Source organism: Notamacropus eugenii, chromosome 2 (assembly GCF_028372415.1).
Source record: "Notamacropus eugenii isolate mMacEug1 chromosome 2, mMacEug1.pri_v2, whole genome shotgun sequence".
NCBI classification, from domain to species: domain Eukaryota; kingdom Metazoa; phylum Chordata; class Mammalia; order Diprotodontia; family Macropodidae; genus Notamacropus; species Notamacropus eugenii.
This window is the reverse complement of record NC_092873.1, coordinates 17,892,245-17,913,671: the sequence shown is the minus strand read 5'-3', so window position 1 is coordinate 17,913,671 and position 21,427 is coordinate 17,892,245. Positions and strand designations below refer to the sequence as shown.

Genomic DNA, 21,427 nt, shown 5'->3' with positions numbered 1-21,427 from the left:
GCATTTTTTCATATGACTATAGATATCTTTAATTTCTTCCTCTGAAAACTGTCTGTTCATATCCTTGGACCATTTATCAATTGGGGAATGACTTGTATTCTCGTACATTTGACTCAGTTCTCTATATATTTTAGAAATGAGGCCTTTATCACAGACACTAGTTGCGAAGAATTCTTTCCCAGTTTTCTGCTTCCCTCCTAATCTTGGAATTGGAATGCAGAATGAAGCAGAATATTTTCTCTTGTTTAGTTTGGTTTGGGTTTTTCTCATGGACACTTCATTTTCTAAGTTCTAAGTAAGGTTTCCCCCACCTCTAACATTCTATGACCCATGTTAATATCCTTCCTGTAGTCCCATGATGCTTTGCTCTAGGAACAGAAACACCACATGCCCAAAGGGGCTGAGAGGGGGTCTCCCAGAACCCAGGCCCAAGTACCTTCTTCTATTCCCATTATACTCACCAGAACTCCCCATCCTCCATCTTGACTTGGAGTTGCTGCCTGTCAGAGGGGTCCACATGGTTCCACTCAGAGGACCTGAAAGAAGGTACCAGGCAGAGGGTCAGAAAGGCACCCCAGGCCAGCTCACTGTAGCTGGTACAGCACCAGCTCCAGCATCTCCAAGTCTAAGGGCCTGGGCAGTGGTGTGCACTGCCCCTGCGATCACAGCCCCTACTTACTTGAGTGACCCCAGTCCAAACAAGGGCAAGCATCAAACCACAAGCCTTAAGACTAGTCTCCAGGCCCTGCCCTCTGACCAGGCCAAGTTGGGCTCAGACTCTCCCAGGAGGGAGCTAGAGTTGGAGGTTAGGGGCAAGCAGAGAGAGAGGCAGCTGGGTGGCTGAATGGATAGAGTGGACCTAAAGTCAGGAAGACTTGAGTTCCAATGTAGCCTCAGACATTTGCTAGCTGTGTGACCCTGGGCAAGTCACTTAACCTTATTTGCCTCAGTTTCCTCATCTGCAAAGTAAGCTGGAGAAGGAAATGGCAAACCACTCTAGCATCCTTGCCAAGAAAACCCCAAATGGAGTCACAGGGAACCAAAGAAGACTGAAAATGACTGAACAGTGAAAAGTAACTAACTCATTGAGAAAAATGCAGATGGAAAACTGTTTCATCAGCATACACCAAAATCAGAGATCCCGGGTCTCATCGCTCTGTGAATCACAGGCCCTCCTTGCCTCAGTCCTCTGATGACCAACTTGGTGAGCAGCCAGTAAGCATCCTCAGTGGAAACCCACCAAGCCCACCCCTGGCCAGCTCCCAAAGCCTCCCCTTCCTGAGCATGGGCTCCATGCTGTGACAGCTGTAAAGCAAGAGCTCAAGGCATGACTGTCCCCCATTTGCTGTGGTAACTGAATAATATTCGTGAATGTTTTTGGAAAAGATACTGAGGCGGTATGTCATTTTCTTCTCCAGCTCATTTTACAGATGAAGAAATTGAGGCCAACAAGGTGAAGTGATTTGCCCAGGGTCACACAGCCAGAAGTGTCTGAGGCTGGAAGTTTTCCCATCCACTGTGACACCTGGCTACCCCATCTTTCATTTATAGATAAGAAAACTGAGGCTCTGAGACAAAAAGTGACTTGCCCTGGTCAAATGACTTCCCACTCTGGGCCATGGTGGGGGCACAATGGTAGGACACCAGGCCAGGTGGTTTGCTGCCCTATCTGTGGCACAAAGGGGTCAGGGCTGCCTGGGGCTGCTCCTACCTTCCACGCCAACTCTAATCCAACAAGTATTTCTTACACACCTGAACATCAGACACAGGGCTGGGGGTAGGGAGAGAGAGGATGAACAAGGTGGCATCCAACCACCCTGTGAAATTGTAATAGCCTTAAAAAACAAGCTGCATGTGGGAGATCATAGGGTCACATAGGACGTAGGGAAATGTTCTGTTTACATTTGTTGAGTTCATAACAACATAAAGAAAATGTCAAGTCTTAGCCCCCATTACGGTAGGAGCTCCCTGAAGGCAGCCACCAGGCCATAGTGAAACTTTAGATCTCCTTCAACACTCAGCTCAGTGCTACACACAAAGTAGGTGTATAATAAATGTTCATTGAAGGAACCAATGAATGAGGCCAAGATCGTCTTTGCTAAGGACTTCAGGAAGCTCTCTGCGATGGGCAGGGATTGGCAAGGGAGCCACCGTAGTCATCTGAACTTCTGGGCCAGGTAAGCTGGCCATGAATCCCTACCTGTCACTCCAAGGCCCGGTCCACTCCACCTCACCCCATGGGTTTCGCATTCGAATCAGATTCACTGAGTGGCCCCGACAGTTCACCTGGAACCCAGAGCCCCACTCAGCATGGCCCCTGCCTTCCCTCCTGAATCAGCCTCCCCCCAGACCCAATCACCATTCCTTCCCACTAACCAGACAAGACACACAGACCCCAAAGGATTGGGCCTGCTTGTCTTCATTAGAAAGAACTGGGAGCCTGCTCCCAGAGGGCTCTCCAAACCCAACCCTGCCTGGATTGGGAATCCCAGCCAGTCTCCCTGCCCCTCCCCAGGGTTGGTGCTACCTGTTGGGCGCCAGTGACAGAGTAGGCGTGGCCCTTCACCAGCTTCTTGAAGGTGACTGCTTCCAAGTCAAATGCGCTGGTGATCTAGGGATGGCAAAGGGATGACACTTCTCTTAAATGGAGCCAGGCCCCACCCTACCCCCTCACCTGCTGCCTTCTGCTCCTTGAAGACCAAGCTGGGAAGGAAAGAAGGGAGATGGAGGGTCAGGCTAGATGACCTATACAGGCCTTCCTAGCTCTGATATTCTAGAAGTCTGTGACTCCACTGGAAGAATCCAGTCTTCTGAATACCTCCCTGGGAGTCTTTCCCTCTCTCTCTCTCCCTCCCTCCCTCCCTCTTTATCTCTCTCTATCACTCTCTCTCTCCCCCTCTTTCTCTCTCTCTATCTCTCTCTCTTTCTCTTTCTCTATCTCCCTCTCTCTATCTCTTTCTCTCTCTGTCTCTCTCTCTCTCAAACACACACACTCTTTCTCTGACTCTCTGACTTTCTCTGTCTCTCTGCCTTAATGATGATTTCCTCCTTCAAAAGGTAGAGGGAGCCCCAAGAACTACTATGTTTTACTCTGGTGGGCCCGGTTGTAGGGATGGCTTGAATGCTGAAACAGAAATCACAGGGGCGAAAGTCAGCTTTCCATCTTGCAACTCATGCTAGAGAAGGAGATGACAGCCGGGCAAAATTGAGTACAGCCTGGCAAGCACCCTGTGTTTGGGGATTTTGAAGGGCTCAGGGAAAGGCCAGGGACGGTGCCAAAGACTAGAATGAAATTCCGAAGACACAAAAAGAAATTATTCTGAGAACGCAGAAAAGGAATGTTCCAAATAGCCTGGTGTGACTGCACAGGGAGCTCACCAAGCAGCTGAGAGTCTTACAAGCCACACACAGAAGACAGAAACCAAATCAAATAAGAGGATGAATGTCCAAAAGCTTGGCCCAAGCCTACATAATGGGCAAGGGGAAGAGGGGAGGGAGAAGGAGCTGAGCTAAGCTGAGCCCAGTAAGGAAATCTAAGAAAACCAAAAAGAGATTTGTTTGTTTTTTAAGGTATATTGGGGGAAAAGAGGGGGATCAAAGACTCAGAAACAGAACACTGTTCTAGGTAACCAACATCAGAATGGAAGCAGGGCCTGCAGAATTCTCTATTTTGCTTGAGCTGTTGCTGTTGTTTTTAACATATACTATACATTGTTTCCTGCCAAGAAGAATGATGTGTGAACTGGAAACAAGAGAACAAAAATGAGTCACAGATAAGACAGGTAAAAGGCTAGGAAGCCACACCTCTGCCCCCAGAGAAGCTGGACCCAAGCACAGCACATGCTCGAGCCAGGATCCCCAAGGCACTGATGGCAGGGGATATGGAAAGGGGACACAGGACTGCAAAGGGGCAAATGGCCCCATTGACACATGAAAGGGAAAGGAAGGCAATCTGAAAACTAGACTAGTGAGTCTAATGGGAACCCCTAATAAAATTGCCAATCTCATCATTCACTAAGCATTTGGAAAAGAATGCCACCCAAAAGATGAAGTGATCAAAGGATACAAAGAAATAGTCTTCAAAAGAAAAATGACCCAAGACAATGAGAAACCACAAACAATTCCATGAGCACATGGTCCAAATCACAACCAGTAAGAGAACTGCACATTAAAACAATTCCCGGGCTGCACCTCACATCCAGCAAATTGGAAAGTCAGAAAATGGGCACCATCAGTGGTGGAGGGGGTGGTAGGAAGATGGCCACACAGGTGCCCTGTGTGGAGGGGCTGTGCTTGGGTCTAGATGCTTTGACTACGCAGGTAGAAATGTCCAAAAGTGGCTGAACTTGGAAATGCAAGTATCTAAGACTCCAAAAGACTCACAATGGAAAATGCCATCCACCTCTGGAGAAAGAATTTAGAAGCCTGAACGTGGATGGAAGCAAACTGTTTCCTCTCCTTTTCTTTTGTTGTTCTGTTTTGTTTCTTCTTTCTCATGGTTCCTCCCATTAATTCCAATTCTTTACATCATGACTAATGCGAAAATACCTTTAATATGAATGTATAAGTAGAATCTATATCAGATTGCATGCCATCTTTGGAGGGAGGAGAAAAGGGAGAGGGAGAAAATTTAAAATCCCAAATCTTATGGAAGTGAATGCTGATAACTAAGAATAAATAAATAATTTTTAAAAGGTTAAAAAAGTGACTGAACTTGGGATCTAAAGAGCAGGCATGAGAGGAAGCCAGAGACAGAAACAAAGGTCTGATGCAGTCTGAAATATTTGCAGCAGCATTGACTGGAAATAAAGAGAATGCCCACCCACTGGCTAAAAAATGGTTTAATAAAGGGGAAAAAAAAAGCCCTATGTAGGAATGTAATGGCAAATTATTGGCCAGGAAGAAATATGATGAAAATCAGCAAATCAGAGAAGCTTGTGGGAAAAGATGAAGAAGGGACACTAAGCACCAGGAGACACTGCCCTGAGGGTAGGCATTAGTGACTCTATGTCAAGTTGCAAGAGGGACCACCAAGGGAGGGCCCAAGGCCACTTAAGGTTTCTGGGTGAAGGCACAAGTGACCTGCTCTTTAAACCTGCAGAGGACACAAAACTGGGAGGGCCAACTAACAGGCTGGATGACAGATATGATCCAAAGTTATTTTGACAGGCTAGAAAATCTGGTTTAACAGTGTAAAATAAAACGTCAAAGGAACAAAAGTCAAGTCTAAGACAAGATCAAAAACTCAGGTTCATAAGTAGCAGATGGGAAGTGGGGGTGGGGCTGATCAGACAGCACCTCATGGAAGGGGGTCTGAGTGGTTTGGGAACCACCAGGGAAGGCCCAGAAAGCCAACAGATCTTCAGCAGCCACAGAGCTATCCAAAAGAGGTCACAAGGTATACCTCACTAAAGGTCTCCAAACAAAGCCTGGATGGCTACTCGCCACTTACGCTGTAGATAGAGGGGAATCACATTCCACGGTGAGGGGATCTAGATAGTGACCAAGGCTCCTTCCGCCTCTGAGAGTTGGTGACTCTTGTGATTAGTCAGGTATATTAAAAAGATGGGAAGATTTAGAAGCAGCAGACCAGAGTTCAAGACCTAACTCTTCCATCCCCTACCTGTGAGACCTTAGACAAGTCCCTGCTCTGGGTCTAATTTTCCTTCTCTGCGAAACCAAGGAGTTACAACAAATGCTAAGTCCCTTATAACGCCAAACCTATGATGAGGTTAAGACATTAAATAAACATGGGATGGTTAGCTCTGGGATTGATGAGACTCAAGTTAGAATTTGGAAGTCAGGGTACATCTGGCTCTCCTCTATGCAGAGATGGGTAACTATGGTATATCACACAGCATACATGGTCAGGCTTGGATGGTATCTTGGTTAGTTTTGTAAAACCCTTTTCCCCCTCCCCCTCACACCTGTCTTTCTCTTTTTATCCTTTGTTACAAAAAATGGCTTTTGGGGGAAGTGAGAGGGAGAAGTATTTGGCAATAGGGTGAAAACAAAACATATAAATTTTAAAAGTTTTTCAAAAGTGGGAATAATGCCCCAAGGAATTCAGAGAGGAAGGAAATCTAAGGAAAACAAAAAGAGGTGGCTTTTAAAAGGTATATTGAAGGGGAAAGGAGGACCCAGTGTACACAAATATTTCTAGCTACTCTTCCTGTGGTAGCCAAGAACTGACAGAGGAGGAGTGTGTGCATCAATAAGGAAATGAATGGCTGAGCAGGCTACAATACAAGGATGTAGCAGAATAGGTTTGTGCCATAAGCAGTGATCAAGGGGACGGTTTTGGAGAAGTCCAAGAGGACTTGTATGAACTGATGCAGCAAGTAAGCAGAATCAGGAGAGCAGTTTGTACACCAGCAACATTACAAGTCCAGCATCTCAGGAAGACTTCAGCACTCTCACCAAACGATGCCCAAGGATGAAGCCAGCTACATACGTCTCATCAAAGACAAAGGTGCAGAACGAGATTCACTTCTGCATTGTTTACGTACACATTACAAATGTTTTTTTTTCTTTTCTTTTAAATGGGGAGGGAGGAGGTTGAGAAGGAAAATAAATGCTTGTTATTTGAAAAATAAAATACAGTGGGGGAAAAAAGTAAGGCTGAAAGGAGCAAGACCCAGATATAGGAACAGTCAGACACATAAGGACGGCCCTTGTGACTCACGTCGATGGAACAGCCCAGCAGGGACCCCCGTTCCAAGGCCTTCAAAATGATGTGGTAGAGATCATGAGGGGGCTTCCTGAGATCAAACCATTCTGTAACACCTCCAGTGAAGTCTTCAAAGCCCTCAGAGGTGCTGCCCCCAGCAAGGGCTTCATAGCTACCATTCACCCTGGGGGACAAGACAGACACACACGGCTCACAGGTCATTGGTACCATGGTGCCCAGGGATGGGTCCAGCTTGGAGCAGGGAGAGGCCCCAGCAGGGTCCAGGGCATCTGGGCTGGGAAGGACGGGACTTACTTGGCATAGGCTTTCTCAAGCAGGGCGCTCCAGAACTCGTTGCCTTGGGCTGAATGCACGAAGACCAGTTCTCCATTCTTGGTAGGTAGCAGGTCATCCACAACAACATCAACCCATTCCCCAAACTGCCACAGCTGTGGGAGAGAAGGGGCGGGGAGGGGTTGATCTGTACTCCACTCCCCACTGTACAGGTCTGACTGCTCAAGGAGCTACAGGTCCTAAGAACACACTGGCACTGAATGACCACATACTCCCCCCATGATTGTCCTCTTCCACACCAACCCCAGAATTCTTCCCCAGGAGATGGAAAGCATGGGATTTATCGAGGTAATCTGGGAATCAACCCTAGATGCTGTGTCACATCTTGGTCCTTGGTTTCCTTTCTCTTCCCTCCTCCCCACGGAGACCATCACCCTCCTGCAAGCCTTCATAACCACTTCTTGTCTGTTGTGACTTGGCCTCTTTCCCTCAAACCTATTCAGTTCAGCAGACGAAGTGCCTACTATGTCCATAGCCTGGTGCTGGGCAATAGCGAAGATGTGAAGACTCCTCCCACGTCCACAGCCCCCACAGTCCCCACAGCCAATGTTTGGCAAGTCTCCCTGTTTCTACCTCCATCTTTGCCTTCACAATGTCTCCCCCAGATGATGAGCCACTGGGGCCCTCTCCACCTCTCACCTAGACTGCCACAATTACCTCCTGACTGGTCTCCCCACCCATCACCGCCCCGATCTTCCACACATAGAGGGTGATTTTCCTAAAGCCCAGATGGAACATCACTTTCTGCTCAATATACTCTTCTGTTACTGTAGTTCAGTCATATCTGACCCTATGTGACCCCACTGGGGGTTTTCTTAGCAGAGATCCTGGAGAAGTTTGCCATTTCCTTCTCCAGCTCATTTTACAGATGAGGAAACCGAGGCCCACAGGGTGAAGTGACTTGCTCAGGGTCATACAGCTAGGAAGTGTCTGAGGCTGGATTTGAACTCCCATCTTCCTGACTCTCTCACCCTGTGCATTATGGCAGCCCCTAGCTGCCTTTCTCTGTTTGATATTTAAAGCTCTCCATGCTTTTATTCAGGACTCCCCTTCTGATACTCCAGATAATTTGGGCTTTTCTCTAGCCTTTCTCCCATCTCAGTGTCTTTGCACAAGCTGGCCCTGATGCCTAGAATGCCCTTCCTCCCTTAGAATCTCTAGTTTCCTTTCAAAGGTCAGTTCGAATGCCGACTCCTTCATGAAACCTTTCCAATCTCCTCAAGCTGCAGGCATCTCCCCCTTCTCCCCCCAAAATATTACATATATATACAATTGCAAGGCAATTAGGTGGTACAGTGGACAGAGGGCTGGGTCTGCTGTCAGACAGACCTGAGTTCATATCCCGACCCTTACTAACTGTAAGGGCAAGCCAGGCTACCAAGGGGGAGGGACTGCAAGCTAGCTGGCTAGACCTGAGTGTGACTAAGGAGAACAAAAAGAAATCACCCTGGAAGGGCTGGCTGGAGCCACACTGCCATAAGGGAGCCATCGGATGGAGGAAGAGTATTTCTGCAATGTCCATTCATGGAGCCACTCAGTGCAAAAAACAGTGTGTCCATGAATGTAGCCTGTGCTGTCAAAATGATGACATATGGGGGATACAGAGAAGTCTGGAAAGATTTGCTTGATGTGATGCAAAGGGTCAAGGAAACAGGACTCCCACCGCGGAAAGAGAACAATCAAAAGGAAAAATTGCAAAGAACAAGCTTGCCTACCCCCACCACCCCCTACACACACACACACACACACACACACACACACACACACACACACACACCCCTTTGTAGTCCAGTGGGGCGGGAGTGGGGCACAGCACCTATTGTCAGAATTTTACAAAGCCTAGATCAGTTTTCCTGGGGTTCCCCCCTTCTTAAAAAAACAGTATTCATTACATAGAAAGGATCTGGGAGGGGGCAGGGGAGGTAGGGGAAAAAATTTAAGATATATGGAAGTGACTGTAGAACACTGAAAACAAATAAAATAATAAAAAAAGATACAAAAAAAATTAAAACAGGATCTCTGGAAAGACAAGGGATATATGGGAGAAACTTCGGTGATGTAAAAAAAAAGTTATCAGCAAACATTTTTGGTTGCTTTTTAAAAAAAAAAAATTTATTTGGATACAGTAACAGCCACAGTGTGTGAGGACTGTTTTTAATAAACTTAGTCCTCCCCAACAAGGCAAGGACCTAAAACATTTCCAAAGGACTCATGAGGCAAAAATGCCTTCCACATCAAGAGAAAGAACTACGGAGTTGGAATGTAGAATGAAGCAGACTATTTTCTCTTTTGTTACGTTTGGTTTTGTTTAGTCTTGCTCATGGTTTCCTCCATGCATTTTAATTCTTCTACTCAACATTACTGATGTGAAAAAATGTTTAATAAGAATGTATGTGTAGAGCCCATATAAGATTGCATGCTGTCTCAGGGAGGGAGAGAGAGAGAATTTAAAACTTATGTAAGTGATTGTTGAAAATTGAAAACAAATAAATGAATAACTTTGAAAAAAAAAAAGATTTATTTGGCCTCAGTGGGGAAGACGTACTGGATTCCTGACAGAGGTGACAGAGTGGAGTAGACAGGCATCATTTTGTGGACATGGCCAAATGGGGAGTGCATTTTGCTTGACTGTGCCTGTAAGTTCTTGTTCTTTTTTTCCATAGGGAGGAAAGAGAAAATAGATTTTTGTTCATTAAAAAAGTTTCAGTAAAATTATTAAAAAAAAAAAACAAGATGACAGCCTGGAGAGGGAGACAATTTGACAAGAAAATATGGTAATCGAATAGAAATGAGGTTTCCAAATGCTTCCAACCTGGATGACTAGAAGGATGGTGACTGCCTCAACAACAGAGAAGTCTGGAGGAGAGACAGGTCTATGGGGAAAGATGGAGCTTAGACAAGTGAGTGTGAGAAGCTCTTAGGACAGACATGCAGGTGAAGAAGTCTATCAGGCACTTGGCAATGCAGGACAGGAGCTCCAGAGAGAAAACAGAATTGGGAAGCCCCTCACCTAGCTCACTGAACCCAAAGAGCAGACGAGGAAGGTGCCAAGAAGATGAGTTTCCTCATGGTATTTAAAAAAAAAAAAAAAAGAGCATGCTAGACTCGGTGACTGGACCTTCCCAGCACTAAATCTACGATTAGTATCCCAATTTTACAAATGGAGAAAGTGAGATTCGGGTATCACAAGTGAAGAACCTAAAGTCACTGGGCTGCTGAGTTTCAGAGTCAGAACTTAAATCCAGGGCTCTTGACTTTGAGACCAGTGAGAGGGTAGGAGGTCCTGGGGACACTAAGGTGCAAAGATAATGCAGGATGGGAGAGGACAGATGTGAGAACAAAGTCACTGGAGAGGATGGGGAGAGCAGTCATGCAGGAAGAGCTTTTAGGGCCCTAGGCAATGAAGAGGAGCTGACTTCCACTTCAAAGAACAAGGTAAGCCCTACCCCACAGCAAGGTCCTCCACCCAGCGCAGGCCCCAAGGGATGAATCACCAGAAAAACACCTGGGGAGGTTCACCAAGCACTTTTCCCGGCAACACCCCCCGGTGGGGAAGGGAGGTTAAACTGAGGTTCAGAAAGAAGGAAATTGACTTGCCCAAGGTCACAAAATTAACACTAAGGTTTCTGATGCCCAGTGGGCTTCACCAGGAGCTGGCTCTGCGAGAGTGAATGTCCCTGAAGTTCTGGGCCATGATAGCAATGAGGAGGGAACAACCTAGATCCTGCTCACTGGTTCACATTCTCAAATGGGCAGGTGTGTGCGGGTGCACACACATGCATACACACATGCAGAGGCAGGCAGATAACAAGCTAAGTCACCATCAATGCTGAGAGATCCTCAAGAACTACAAAAGTAGCAATGAATTGGAGGGCAAATGTAGACCTCATAAAAAAGAAAAGAGTAGGCAAATTATAAACCAATCAACCAATCAGCTTCTAAGACTTCAATTCTTGGCAAGATCCTAGAACATATTACTAAAGGGATGCCCAGTGAATATTCAGAAAAGGACATAATGACCTCAGAGGGAGAAGGGCTTCCTCAAGAACACATCCCACCAGAATCATCTTCTTTTTTCTAGGTTACTAAATCAGGAGAAACCTGCAGATTCAGCAAAATCTCGGACTTTTCCTGTAGATGGAAAGCTTCTAGCAATACACCAGAGAGGAGGGGAGGAGAAGGGATGAAAGGACAAGGCACAAAGTGGAGCCAGAAAGGGGTCTCCACTGAGCCCTCCCCCTTTTAGCATTTTATCAAAAACAAAAGCAAAGAGAACTGGTTCATCGGATTTGCAAATGACCCAAAGCAGAGAGGCCTGAGACTTGAATCAAAATGTTCTGGATGGCTCTGACATGGTGGGCCAAATCAAGTAAGAAGTGTGAAAACACAGGAGGCAAGAAAGCCAATGTTGGGCTACACTAAGGGATACCTAAAATCCACGATGACAGAGGTGCCCTCCCACTGTCCTCTGACTCCTAAGAGGTCTCCAAGGACTCTGCTGGACTATTATGCTCAGTTCTAAGTGACATATTTTAAGAAGGTCATAGAGAGGCTGGAGAGTCCTCAAGAGAGCAACCAGCATGAGGAAGAGACTCAAGTCCATTTAGAGGGGTGCCCCGTTTGTGCTGCTGAGCCCAGGAGGCCAGAGACAAGAGTAGAGAGGGAGATTTGAGCATAGGGCCAGGAAAAACTTCCTAAGGATCTGAGCCAACCAGAAGGGAACAGACTACCTCAAACTGAGACTGGAGCGCCCCTTATGGGAGATGTTATAGATGGGATGAGGGCAGCCAGGTGCTGCAGTGGATAGAGTACACAGTCTGGAATCAGGAAGACTCCTCTTCCTAAATTCAAATCCAGATTCAGACACTGTCTAGCTATGTGACCCAGGCAAGTCACTTGACCCTGTTACCTCAGTTTCCTCATCTATAAAAGGAGCTGGAGAATAAAATGATAAACCACTCCAGGATCTCTGCCAAGAAAACCCCAAATGGGGTCATGAAGAGTCAGAAACAACCAAAATAACTCAACAACATACATAGGATCCTTGCTCAGGTAAAGGAAAATAATGAGAAACCACAGCACTCTGATGAGGAAGGATTTCCTTTCCCAGTCCCCTTCCCCTCTGGTTTCTTCTCTCTAATTTACTCTGTATTCTATCTAGTGGATGAATTTCTTTTTGTTTGCATGATGTGAATGCCTTAAGGTCAGACTGCCTTTCGACTGCCCAACACACAGTAGGCACTTAATAAATGCTTACTGACTGATTGATGCGGTGATTACTTGTGACTCCTGAGCACCTGGTTGGAAATGCCTCCCACCTCACAGGAAAGAAGTGGTAGACAGGTGATGAAGGAGGCATATACATATCTCCAGACTTAAGAGTCAGAGATTCTAGCTGGAAGGGACCTAACCAGAGGTCATGTTGTCCTTATTTTACAAATGGGAAAACCGAGACCCAGAGAGGTTGAGAGACCTGCCCAATGGCACACAGGTAATAAGTAGTACCTGCAATAATTAGAGCCCAGACCCTCTGACTTTTGATCCCGGGGTCACGCCTGAACAGTGGCTTCCATCAATGAGTTTAATTAGGGATGGGAGCAGTCATTAGGATATGCTATCAATAAAAAACTATGAAGAAATGAGAACTACTATTAATCTAAATCATGTATTTCCCTAATCCCTAGAGAAATCCTCAGCACACAATAGGCAATGAATCATTTGCTGTTCAGTTGTGAAATCCTCTGCATACAGTAGCCACCACTGTATTGTTTTTGTGACCTGGGCTACCAGACAGTGAGCACCATGAGGACAGGGACCCAGTCTTATCTAAACTAGGTCTCCTCCAAGAGACTAGCACAGTGTTCTGCACAAATGTTCCTATAAACAAAACTTCTGTCCTTGAATTTCTCACCCCACTTTCAAATTGATCTCAGCTCTGCATTTAAGTAGGCAGACCTGAATTAAAACTATTAGGGTCTGTTTCATCTCTCCTACTAAACTGAGGCATTAGGGGCAGCTAAGTAGCACCATGAATAGAGTGCCCTGCCTGGAGTCAAGAAGACAATTCAAATCCACACTCAGACACTGTCTAACTGTGTGACCCTGGGCAAGTCACTTCATCCAGTTTGCCTCAGCTTCTTCATCTGTAAAATGAGCTGGAGAAAGAAATGGCAAATCACTCCCAACATCTTTTTGCCGAGAAAACCTCTACAGTCATGCTAGATTGTAAGCCCAGCTGGGAAGTCTTCTCTAAACTTTCTACCTCTCCACCCTGGGTAAAATCTGCCCTGACCCTCTCTGTTCTACCTCAGTTGCTTCCTAGACCGCACCCTCCCAAGCCAGCCTCACCTGAAAATGAAAGATGCCAGCATAGCCATTCTGGAAGCTCTGCCCGTGAGGCACCACCCGGTGCAAGATGGTATCGTTCAGGGTGATTGAGGCAATGGCTGCCAGTAGCCAGCAGTCCCCTGTAATGGGCCCGAGGCATCAGAGAGCCCTGTGGCACCCACCACCAACTCACTCCCAGAAAAGCAAGGCAGGCTGGGTAGTGCCCATTATGTCCCCAAGCCAGAGAAAACTACAGATATCTCCTGGACTGATATCCCTCCCAACACCCCCACAGTTTATAGAAAAGACCAAGGAATCCAGGCAAACCAGCTTTAGAGATGATAATCAGAGCTTGTCTTTACTTGCAAGAGGGAGGGGCCAGATACAGGGAGGGAGGTAGGGAAAGAAGGAGTGTGTGCATGTGTGAGAGAGAGAGAGGGAGAGAGAGAGAGAGAGAGAAAGAGAGAGAGAGAGAGAGAGAGTGTGTGTGTGTGTGTGTGTGTGTGTGTGTGTGTGTACGGGGAGGGGGGAGGAAGGAGTAGGAGAGAGAGGAGAGGGGGAGAGAGAGGGAGAGAGAAAGAGAAAGAGAGGGAGAGAGAGAGAGAGAGAGAAAGGAGGGGGAGAGAGTAGGAGAGAGGAGTAGAAGTTACTAGAATGAACAGAAATAGTGCCAGGCTTACCTAGAGCTCCCTGACAAATGTCTGTTCGAGTGGCCCCATCCACGATAAACTGAGGGTTCGACAAAAGTTCCTACAACACAGGCATGGAGAACTAAGGGGTGTTGGATTCCCTGGGATGTTCTTTCTCCCCAGGATCCAGAGCTCTTACCCCCGCCCCAGCTACCCCACTCCCAGGTATCAAGCCCCTGTACTTTGCTCCCCAAACCTAGACCCTGTCCCTGGTCCTGGTTCCTCCTTCTCCTCCTTGGATCTTCTTTGGGGTCCAGGAGACCCTCCCCAAGGGCCCCACTCACCGTGGGCCTTTTCCACCTAATGCCATGGGTTTTGGAGGAGTGGGGCCCTAGATCCTTGAAGCCCAGGGAATAAGAAGAAGGGGGGAAGGTATCATCCTCAAAAAGGACCCCAGACCGCAGGCACTGGGCCCGTAGCTGCTCATAGTCCTGGCCCTGGTACTTAATGGCTTTCTCATGGCAGCCCAGGCCTAGCTCCTTGGCCCGCTGCTTCTGCAGTTGGGCAGACACCCCCGTACAGTATACAGGGGTGATGATCTCTTCTGTCATCCTGGGGAGGCAAGAGAAGGAGGAACAAGAGTCCAGGCCTGCTCCCCTCTCAGAGTTTTGAGCCTGGAGTTTTGAGCCTCCCCTAACCCCATCTCCCACCCACCCCCACTACTCCTTCAGAACTCCAGCCTCAGTCTCCCACTCCCAATCTCTGGGCTGCCTTCTCAGAACTCATGGGTCCTAGAAGGCCTCAACTCACCTCCTCTCCCTATCATCAAGATGTTTAACCCTTAACAGTCAAAACTCAAAGGTGCTTTCCATCCCCAGCCCTAGTTCCTTTTCAGAACCCAGGGATCCTAGTTCCCAGCTCACCTGTCCAGCCCCATCTTCAAGATTCGCTCCAGAATTTTGTCATCCTTGTCCCTCAAACCCTACCTCCCTCACATATCTCCCCATCTCAAGATGTCCAACTCCTCACTCCCTTCACTCCAGCCCCATGAGAGGATTGAGGACTAGGAGAGAATTAGAGAGATCGGCCCCTCCGAGCACCGAGCACCGTAATTCACAGGAGACAGAGCCACAGAAGAAAAAGGACTTTGCTGAGGTCACACAAGGAGAAGGAGTAGAAGCCAAGTCTTCTTAATCCAAATTCAGAGCTCCTCTTATTCCATTGCCCACTCCCTGCTTGGCACCCCAGACCACCACCCTCAGGACAGCCATCTTTTCAAGCAGCAAGCCTGGGGCTCCTGGGTGTCAGCCCCATGCTTGAGATATCCAACCCCTCCCACTCCAAACCCCAGCATCTGAACTCTATTTTAGCCACCTCTCCCCCAGAGCCTAGAGCCCCAACAGCAAGCCCAACTATGTCCCTTCTCAGAACTGGGGCTTGGGGGGAAGGTCTGGCCCCTGAGTCACCTCCCTCCCCATTATTTTCTGAAGCTTAGTGTCCTGCCCCAACCTCAAGTCCCCTCCCTTATCCAGAGGTCGTACCCCGCCCCACCCCCCAGTCAGACAAGAGCATCAAGAGGGAGACCCAGAGAAGGAAAGCACTTGCCCAGTGTCACACAAGACATAATTATAGAGCAGGGGTAGAATTTGAACCCAGATCTTCTGACTTCAAATTTAACTCTGTGCCATCTCCCATATTATGTGGGATTTTTTTTCCTCCCCTTCTCTTAGAACCGAGTCTCAGGCTTCTAATAGTGACCTGATGGGCTGGGTGGAATGGGATATTAGACAAGATTGGAATAGTGGGAGTGGGGGACAGATGAAAGCTTCTCTGGAGGCCCTACTTCCACTTCCTCATCACCCCCAATCCAGCGAGCTGCCTGCAGACAACATTGTCCCTTTTCCCTTTGCAGCTGGTCTACAGCACTCTGGCCTGAGACCTGGCCTTAAGGCCGGGCATCAGAGGACTCCAGGTTCCCAGGACTGGAATCTGGACCACACCCAAGCTCTTCCCTCTGCTCAGAGAGCCCCACCAAAGGAGGGGAAACTCTAACTGGCTGCACTGACTCCACCACCCCCCCCCCCAACTGAGAAGATGGGGATGCCTGGGTCCCAAAGCCAATCCGAAGTCCCAGAGGGTGACCTGGGACACCTGTCTCGAAAACTCGATCCCAACCCCTGTGCCTGAATTCGGGTGGCTCAGGGAAGCCTGAAGCCCTCTTACCTCGGCCTGGGTCTGATCGGTGCCCGTCAATCCGTCCGTCCGTCCTTCGGTCCGTCGGGGCTGCCTTCCCTGGCCACTCCGGAAGGGTCTCAGCTCCGGCTCGGTTTGTTCACTGGTAGGGCCCAACAAGGAAGAATCTGGTCCCCGCCCTGCCCGCCTACCCCAAAGCCTCGGAGCCTTACTGGTCCCCTCCCACTGCCTCTCTCCTCCCACTGCCTCCTCCCCAGCTGACTCGGGTTTTCTCTGACGGCTGGTGCTGAGGTCAGGCACCAGACGCAGTCTCTTGGGGGCCCTCCCCAGGCTGGGGCTTGGGGCCAGCAGAGGGAGAAGACAAGGTTGGGACTGGGGAAAGGGGAATAGGCTGAGCCGCTGGGGCAGAGGCAGGACTTGGGGCTGAAGGGTATTGCCAGCTGACCAGGGAGCGGGAAGCGGGGTGCGGTATTTTTAACCAGCGAGCAGCTCGGGTTACAGGGCTGGGCAGGCGCCGCCCTGCTGCTGCAGCCCCCCCACCCAACTCTGTCCAGATGAGGGTTCCCCATTTCATCCCTCTCGTCCCTCCCTTGGCCAGGCTTGGACGCCCCCTCCCCACCCCCACCATGCCAAGATAAGGGCTCCCTAATTCCTTGTCCCTCCATATCCCGCCTTCCCGCCCCTCCCTTAGCCAGGTTCGGATGCCCCCAGGTTCCCCATAGCTGATCCGGCTGCCCACGCCGGCCCAGCGGAGCAGGGCTGAGATTACATTACCTTGGGCTCTAACCGCGGCTGCAGAGACAAGGGCAGCAGCAGACGCTCCCGGGGCGGGGAGAGGGGGGAGGTGCTCGAAGTGTGGTTACCTCCCCTTCGAGGCGGCCCCCTCCCGCCCCTGTTTGGGACGGCTCCCCCTCCCCCTTCCCCTTCCCTGCGCTGCAGTGCCCTGGCCTTGGACGCCTCCGCAGGCTGCGCGCCCCCTCTGCAGGACAGTCGGAAGACTGGACAGCTCCGCTCCACCTCCCCCCTTTCGCATCGGGGCGATCGTGGGGGGTTGCTTTCAGAAGCAATCAGGTCCTGCCCTCCAGCAGCTCCCACTTTACTACAGGAAGCCGTGTGGGAAATGGGGGCGTTGGTCTAGAGGGTCTCTGAGGTCCATCTAAGGTTCTATGCGTGATCCTGAGACACTTACCCTCTCTGGGCCTCAGTTTCTCCATCTGTAAAATTCCAGCACTGGACTGGAGGACCCCTGATGACCGTTCCAGCACTAGACCTAGGATCTACTATGTAGATATATACAAAATTTTAAGATCAAGGTCCATTCCAACAGACATTTTTATAAAGTAACTACTACCATGTACAAGACAAAGCAGAGTTAAATAGGGAAACAAAGACAAAGTGAAAAACAAGAGTTTACATTCTGAGCACCTACTGTATGCCAACAGCACTTTCTTAAGTGTATAGAGAGCCAGGCCTAGAGTCAGGAAGACTCATCTTGCTGAATTCAAATATGACCTCAGACACTTACTAGCTGTGTGACCCTGGGCAAGTCACTTCACCCTCTTTGCCTCAGTTTCCTCATCTGTAAAATGAGCTGGAAAAGGAAATGGCGAACCACTCCAGTATCTTTGCCAAGAAAACCCCAAATGGAATCATGGAGAGTCGAACGCAATGGAAATGACTCAACCACAAAAATATGCTGGAGAGTTTCATAATCTAGAAGATTAACATCAGATGATTTATAAACAAAGCATCTCAAACTCTAGGGTTAGCCACCTTGAGCACAGTGCTGGAGAGCAGGTCCCCACGGGCCAGCTCTATTCCCTGTCCCCCCAAACTGGGCCTTTCAGTTGGCCCCATCAGAAGTGTAACCTGCTGTGACACCTAGTACTGCAAATGAATGATGAAAAGCATTTATCAAGCACTTACTAAACAGAGCAGTCGATAGAGTGCAAGTCACTTTATTTGTTTGTCTGTTTCCTCAACTGAAAAAAATAGAGATTACAGCCCCTATTTCCCACAGCTGCAGTGACACTCAAATCAGATAGTACTTGTAAAGTGCTTGGCACCTTGCAGGCATTTAATCAGTGCTTGCTTCTGTCAGGTACGAATACCCCTTCCTTGTAATCCTTAAGGTGCTATGAAAATCAAAGCAATCATCAAAACATCTCAGGCCTCTCCAAAGCTTCCCGAGTTAGGCCTGGGTTAATACAGGAGCTTCTTAACAAACCTCCCTCTGATTTATCCCTTCCCCCAAATCCATCCTTGTCAAGAACCTTAAGTGGGCACTTAATAATTGCTTGCTTGATTCACAGTAGTTGCTAAATAAATGCTTGTTTCATTGCCACCCTGTACCACCACCAAATCTTAGAGCTAGAAGAGGTTAGCAGTGATAATATTTAATATAAATTTTGGACTTTAATAAGGGCCAAAGTTTGAATTAAGAAGAGCCTGGACCTAATAGTCTCCTTTGTTTAACTTAGAGGACACCTTTTGATGTCAGGCAAACAAATGGGACTTCCCTTACCAGACCCTTCTTCTGGCATCTTAGCGATAAGGAAAAACCCAGATATCTTGGGTTGTAACTTCAGCTTTGTCAGCTCTGTTAAGATACCACAACTTCAAAGGCCTGGATATCTGTCATCACAGTGGTGAGACTTTCTCCTTATCTTAAGTCACAGAGACATGCTACAGAAAGGAGATTCCCACACTTGGGATCATAAAACCCAATTGACACTATTTTGTTAATTGTCTTACCAAATTTACAATGTGTTTATCTAAGAGAGCTGCTTTCTCATGGTAAAAGGTACTTAAGACAGTCAACTTCTGTACTGAGGGAGCCAGTTCTGATCCTGGCTCCATAACACTATATAACCATTATCTTTATGGGGAATTGATTAATTAATTAAATCATAAAATGTATGCATTTAGCCTGTTGCCTTTTCTCTAACCAAGTTTTCAGGTTAACAGCAGATACCAACTAGTCTAACTGATGCCTAGAACTGGAACTCAGATTCTGGGCAGCTTGAGTTCAAATCCTGCTTGAGCATTTTCTAACTGGATGACCTCTCTATATCTCAGATCTCTCCTTAGTAAAATGGGCATAATAATAGCAGCGGCCTCACAGGGTGGTTGTAAGGATCACAAAGTCTTTTCTATTTGCATATGGTTTGCATTATTTTGCATATATTCATTTGCATATTGGCTCCCCCACTAGATTGTAAACTCCTTGAGGGCAGGCACTGTCTTTTGCCTCTTTTTGTACCACCAGAACTTAGCACAGTGCCTGGCACATAGTAGGTGCTTAATAAATCTTTATTGCTTGATTACTGATCAAATGAGGGAGCCTACATAAAGCATTTGTAATCATTAAAGCACCACTGAAGTGCTAATTATTACTCAGAGGCAACATCTTATAGATAGAGAGCTGGCCTTGGAGTCAGAAAAACCTGGGGTTTATATCCCACTTCTGGTACTAATGACTGTGTGACCCTGGGCCAGTGACTTCCAATCTCTAAGCAGCTCTCCAAGACTTGCCTTGGTGGAGGGAATGTACTAATGTGCTGCTTGTAGTTCAGTCCTTTCAGTCATGTTCAATTCTTCATGACTCCAGTTGGGGTTTTCTTGGCAGAGAATCTGGAGCCGTTTGTGATTGCCATATCCAACCCTATACTAACAGGGCAGCTAGGATAGAGAGAGCTAGGCATTGCATCGGAAAGACTCCTTTTCCTGAATTCAAATCTTACTTATTGTAACAGCCAGCACCCTGACACCTCCAGGATGGCCTGCTAGCACAGGTTCTTAGATCAGCTTTTCTAAAAGCAATCTTTGAGGGCTCAATGATCTTCTTTAATCATATATACCAACAGAGAAAATACAAGCTGAGAAATATAAAGACCAACAGACAGGGCTTCCAACTGTCTGACCATAAGCAATACATATGTCACAGATCAACAGACAGATCCAACTGTCTAACCATTACATATATACCAGAGAGAGAAGCACCAACATCTGGCCATTATGTGGTGGGCGTGAGAGAAGGAGAGGGAGGAGTGGAGGATATTCCTAAAGCGGTGAATCTAGTGACTGGGAGGATGGTGGTACCTGAGACAATAATAGGTAAGTCTGGAAGAGGGGAGGGTTTGAGGAAGGGAGAGAGACAATGGGCTTTGTTTTGGATATGCTGAATTTGAGTTGCCTCTGGGACTTCAGCTTGAAAAGTCCAAGATGCTACATACCTCCATCCAAGCTGACATTGAGCCATTAGTGAGTCAACAAGCAATGATTAAGTACCTGCTATGTACTGGGCAATGGTGCTAAGCCTGGGGGTTCAAATAAAGGCAAAAGTCAAGCTGGTCCTCCTGGAGATTATATTCTAATGTAAATAACTAGGTATATCCATGATAAATACACAGAGTAGAAGAAAGGTGTTCTGGGGGCAAGGCACTATGGAAACCAAGAAAGATCTTCCTCAGAAGGTAGGATGTACACTGTCTGAAGGAAGCCAGTGAAGCTAAGACAAAGAAATGAGAGGGGCAGAGTATGGGAGATAGCCACTGCAAAGGGACACAGTCAGGAAATGGAGCATCATAGTCAGAGAACATGTTGCTGAATCATAGAGTATGTGGAAAGGAGGAAGGTACTAGGAGACTGGAAAGGGAGGAAAGGACCAATCTGTGAAAAGCTTTCACTTGAAGGCAGAGGGGTTGGTGATTGATCCTGGACATACAGGGAACTACTGGAGCTCATTGACCAGAAGGGATGGACATGGCCAGAACGTGGCTAAGCACTAGAGATACTAAAAAAGGCAAAAGTTGTTTCTTCCCTACAGGGCTGTCTGATTGGGGAGATGATATGCAGACAAACATGTGCAAAGTGAGATATATACAGGATAAACAGAAAATGATTCAAAGAGAAAAGGCACTAGAATTAAGAGGAGTTGGAGAAGGCTTCTGGCAGAAGGTGAGTTGAGACTTGAAGCCAGAGAAAATCATTTTGATGGCTGAGTCAAAGGGGACTGGAGTCGGGGGTGACTTGGGTCCAGGAGTCCAGGTTATAAGGTGTATCAATAGTCCCAGAGCAGGTGATGAGGAGCTGATGACTGAGAGAGTGAAAAGAAAGGGATGTATAGGAAAGATGTTGTAATAGTAGAAGTATCACTATTTGGCAGCTACTGGGACATATGGGTTAAGTACAAGTGAAAAGTCCAGTATGACTCTCAGGGGCTGGGAGGATGACAGTGCCCTCAATAGTAATA

The 21,427-nt window shown here is 47.6% G+C and overlaps 1 protein-coding gene across 2 annotated transcripts in view; it reads right to left on the bottom strand.

Moving 5' to 3' along the window:
• Positions 1-17,453, bottom strand: part of CAPN1 (calpain 1) — a 28,308-nt gene extending 10,855 nt beyond the window's left edge. Inside the window, exons 1-10 of one of the 2 annotated variants that reach the window (XM_072639056.1) lie at positions 17,363-17,453; positions 16,204-16,315; positions 14,325-14,592; positions 14,032-14,101; positions 13,373-13,491; positions 6,986-7,119; positions 6,686-6,854; positions 2,528-2,611; positions 2,201-2,286; positions 462-536 (exon numbers count right to left, since the gene is read on the bottom strand). In XM_072639056.1, the coding sequence (XP_072495157.1) occupies positions 462-536; positions 2,201-2,286; positions 2,528-2,611; positions 6,686-6,854; positions 6,986-7,119; positions 13,373-13,491; positions 14,032-14,101; positions 14,325-14,591 (1,004 nt within the window). In that variant the 5' untranslated portion in view covers position 14,592; positions 16,204-16,315; positions 17,363-17,453. Of the gene's footprint in view, positions 1-461; positions 537-2,200; positions 2,287-2,527; positions 2,612-6,685; positions 6,855-6,985; positions 7,120-13,372; positions 13,492-14,031; positions 14,102-14,324; positions 14,593-16,203; positions 16,316-16,947; positions 17,052-17,362 lie in introns of those variants that run through there. The other variant, XM_072639055.1, reaches the window with a different exon arrangement.
• Between the last annotated feature and the right edge of the window lie 3,974 nt (positions 17,454-21,427).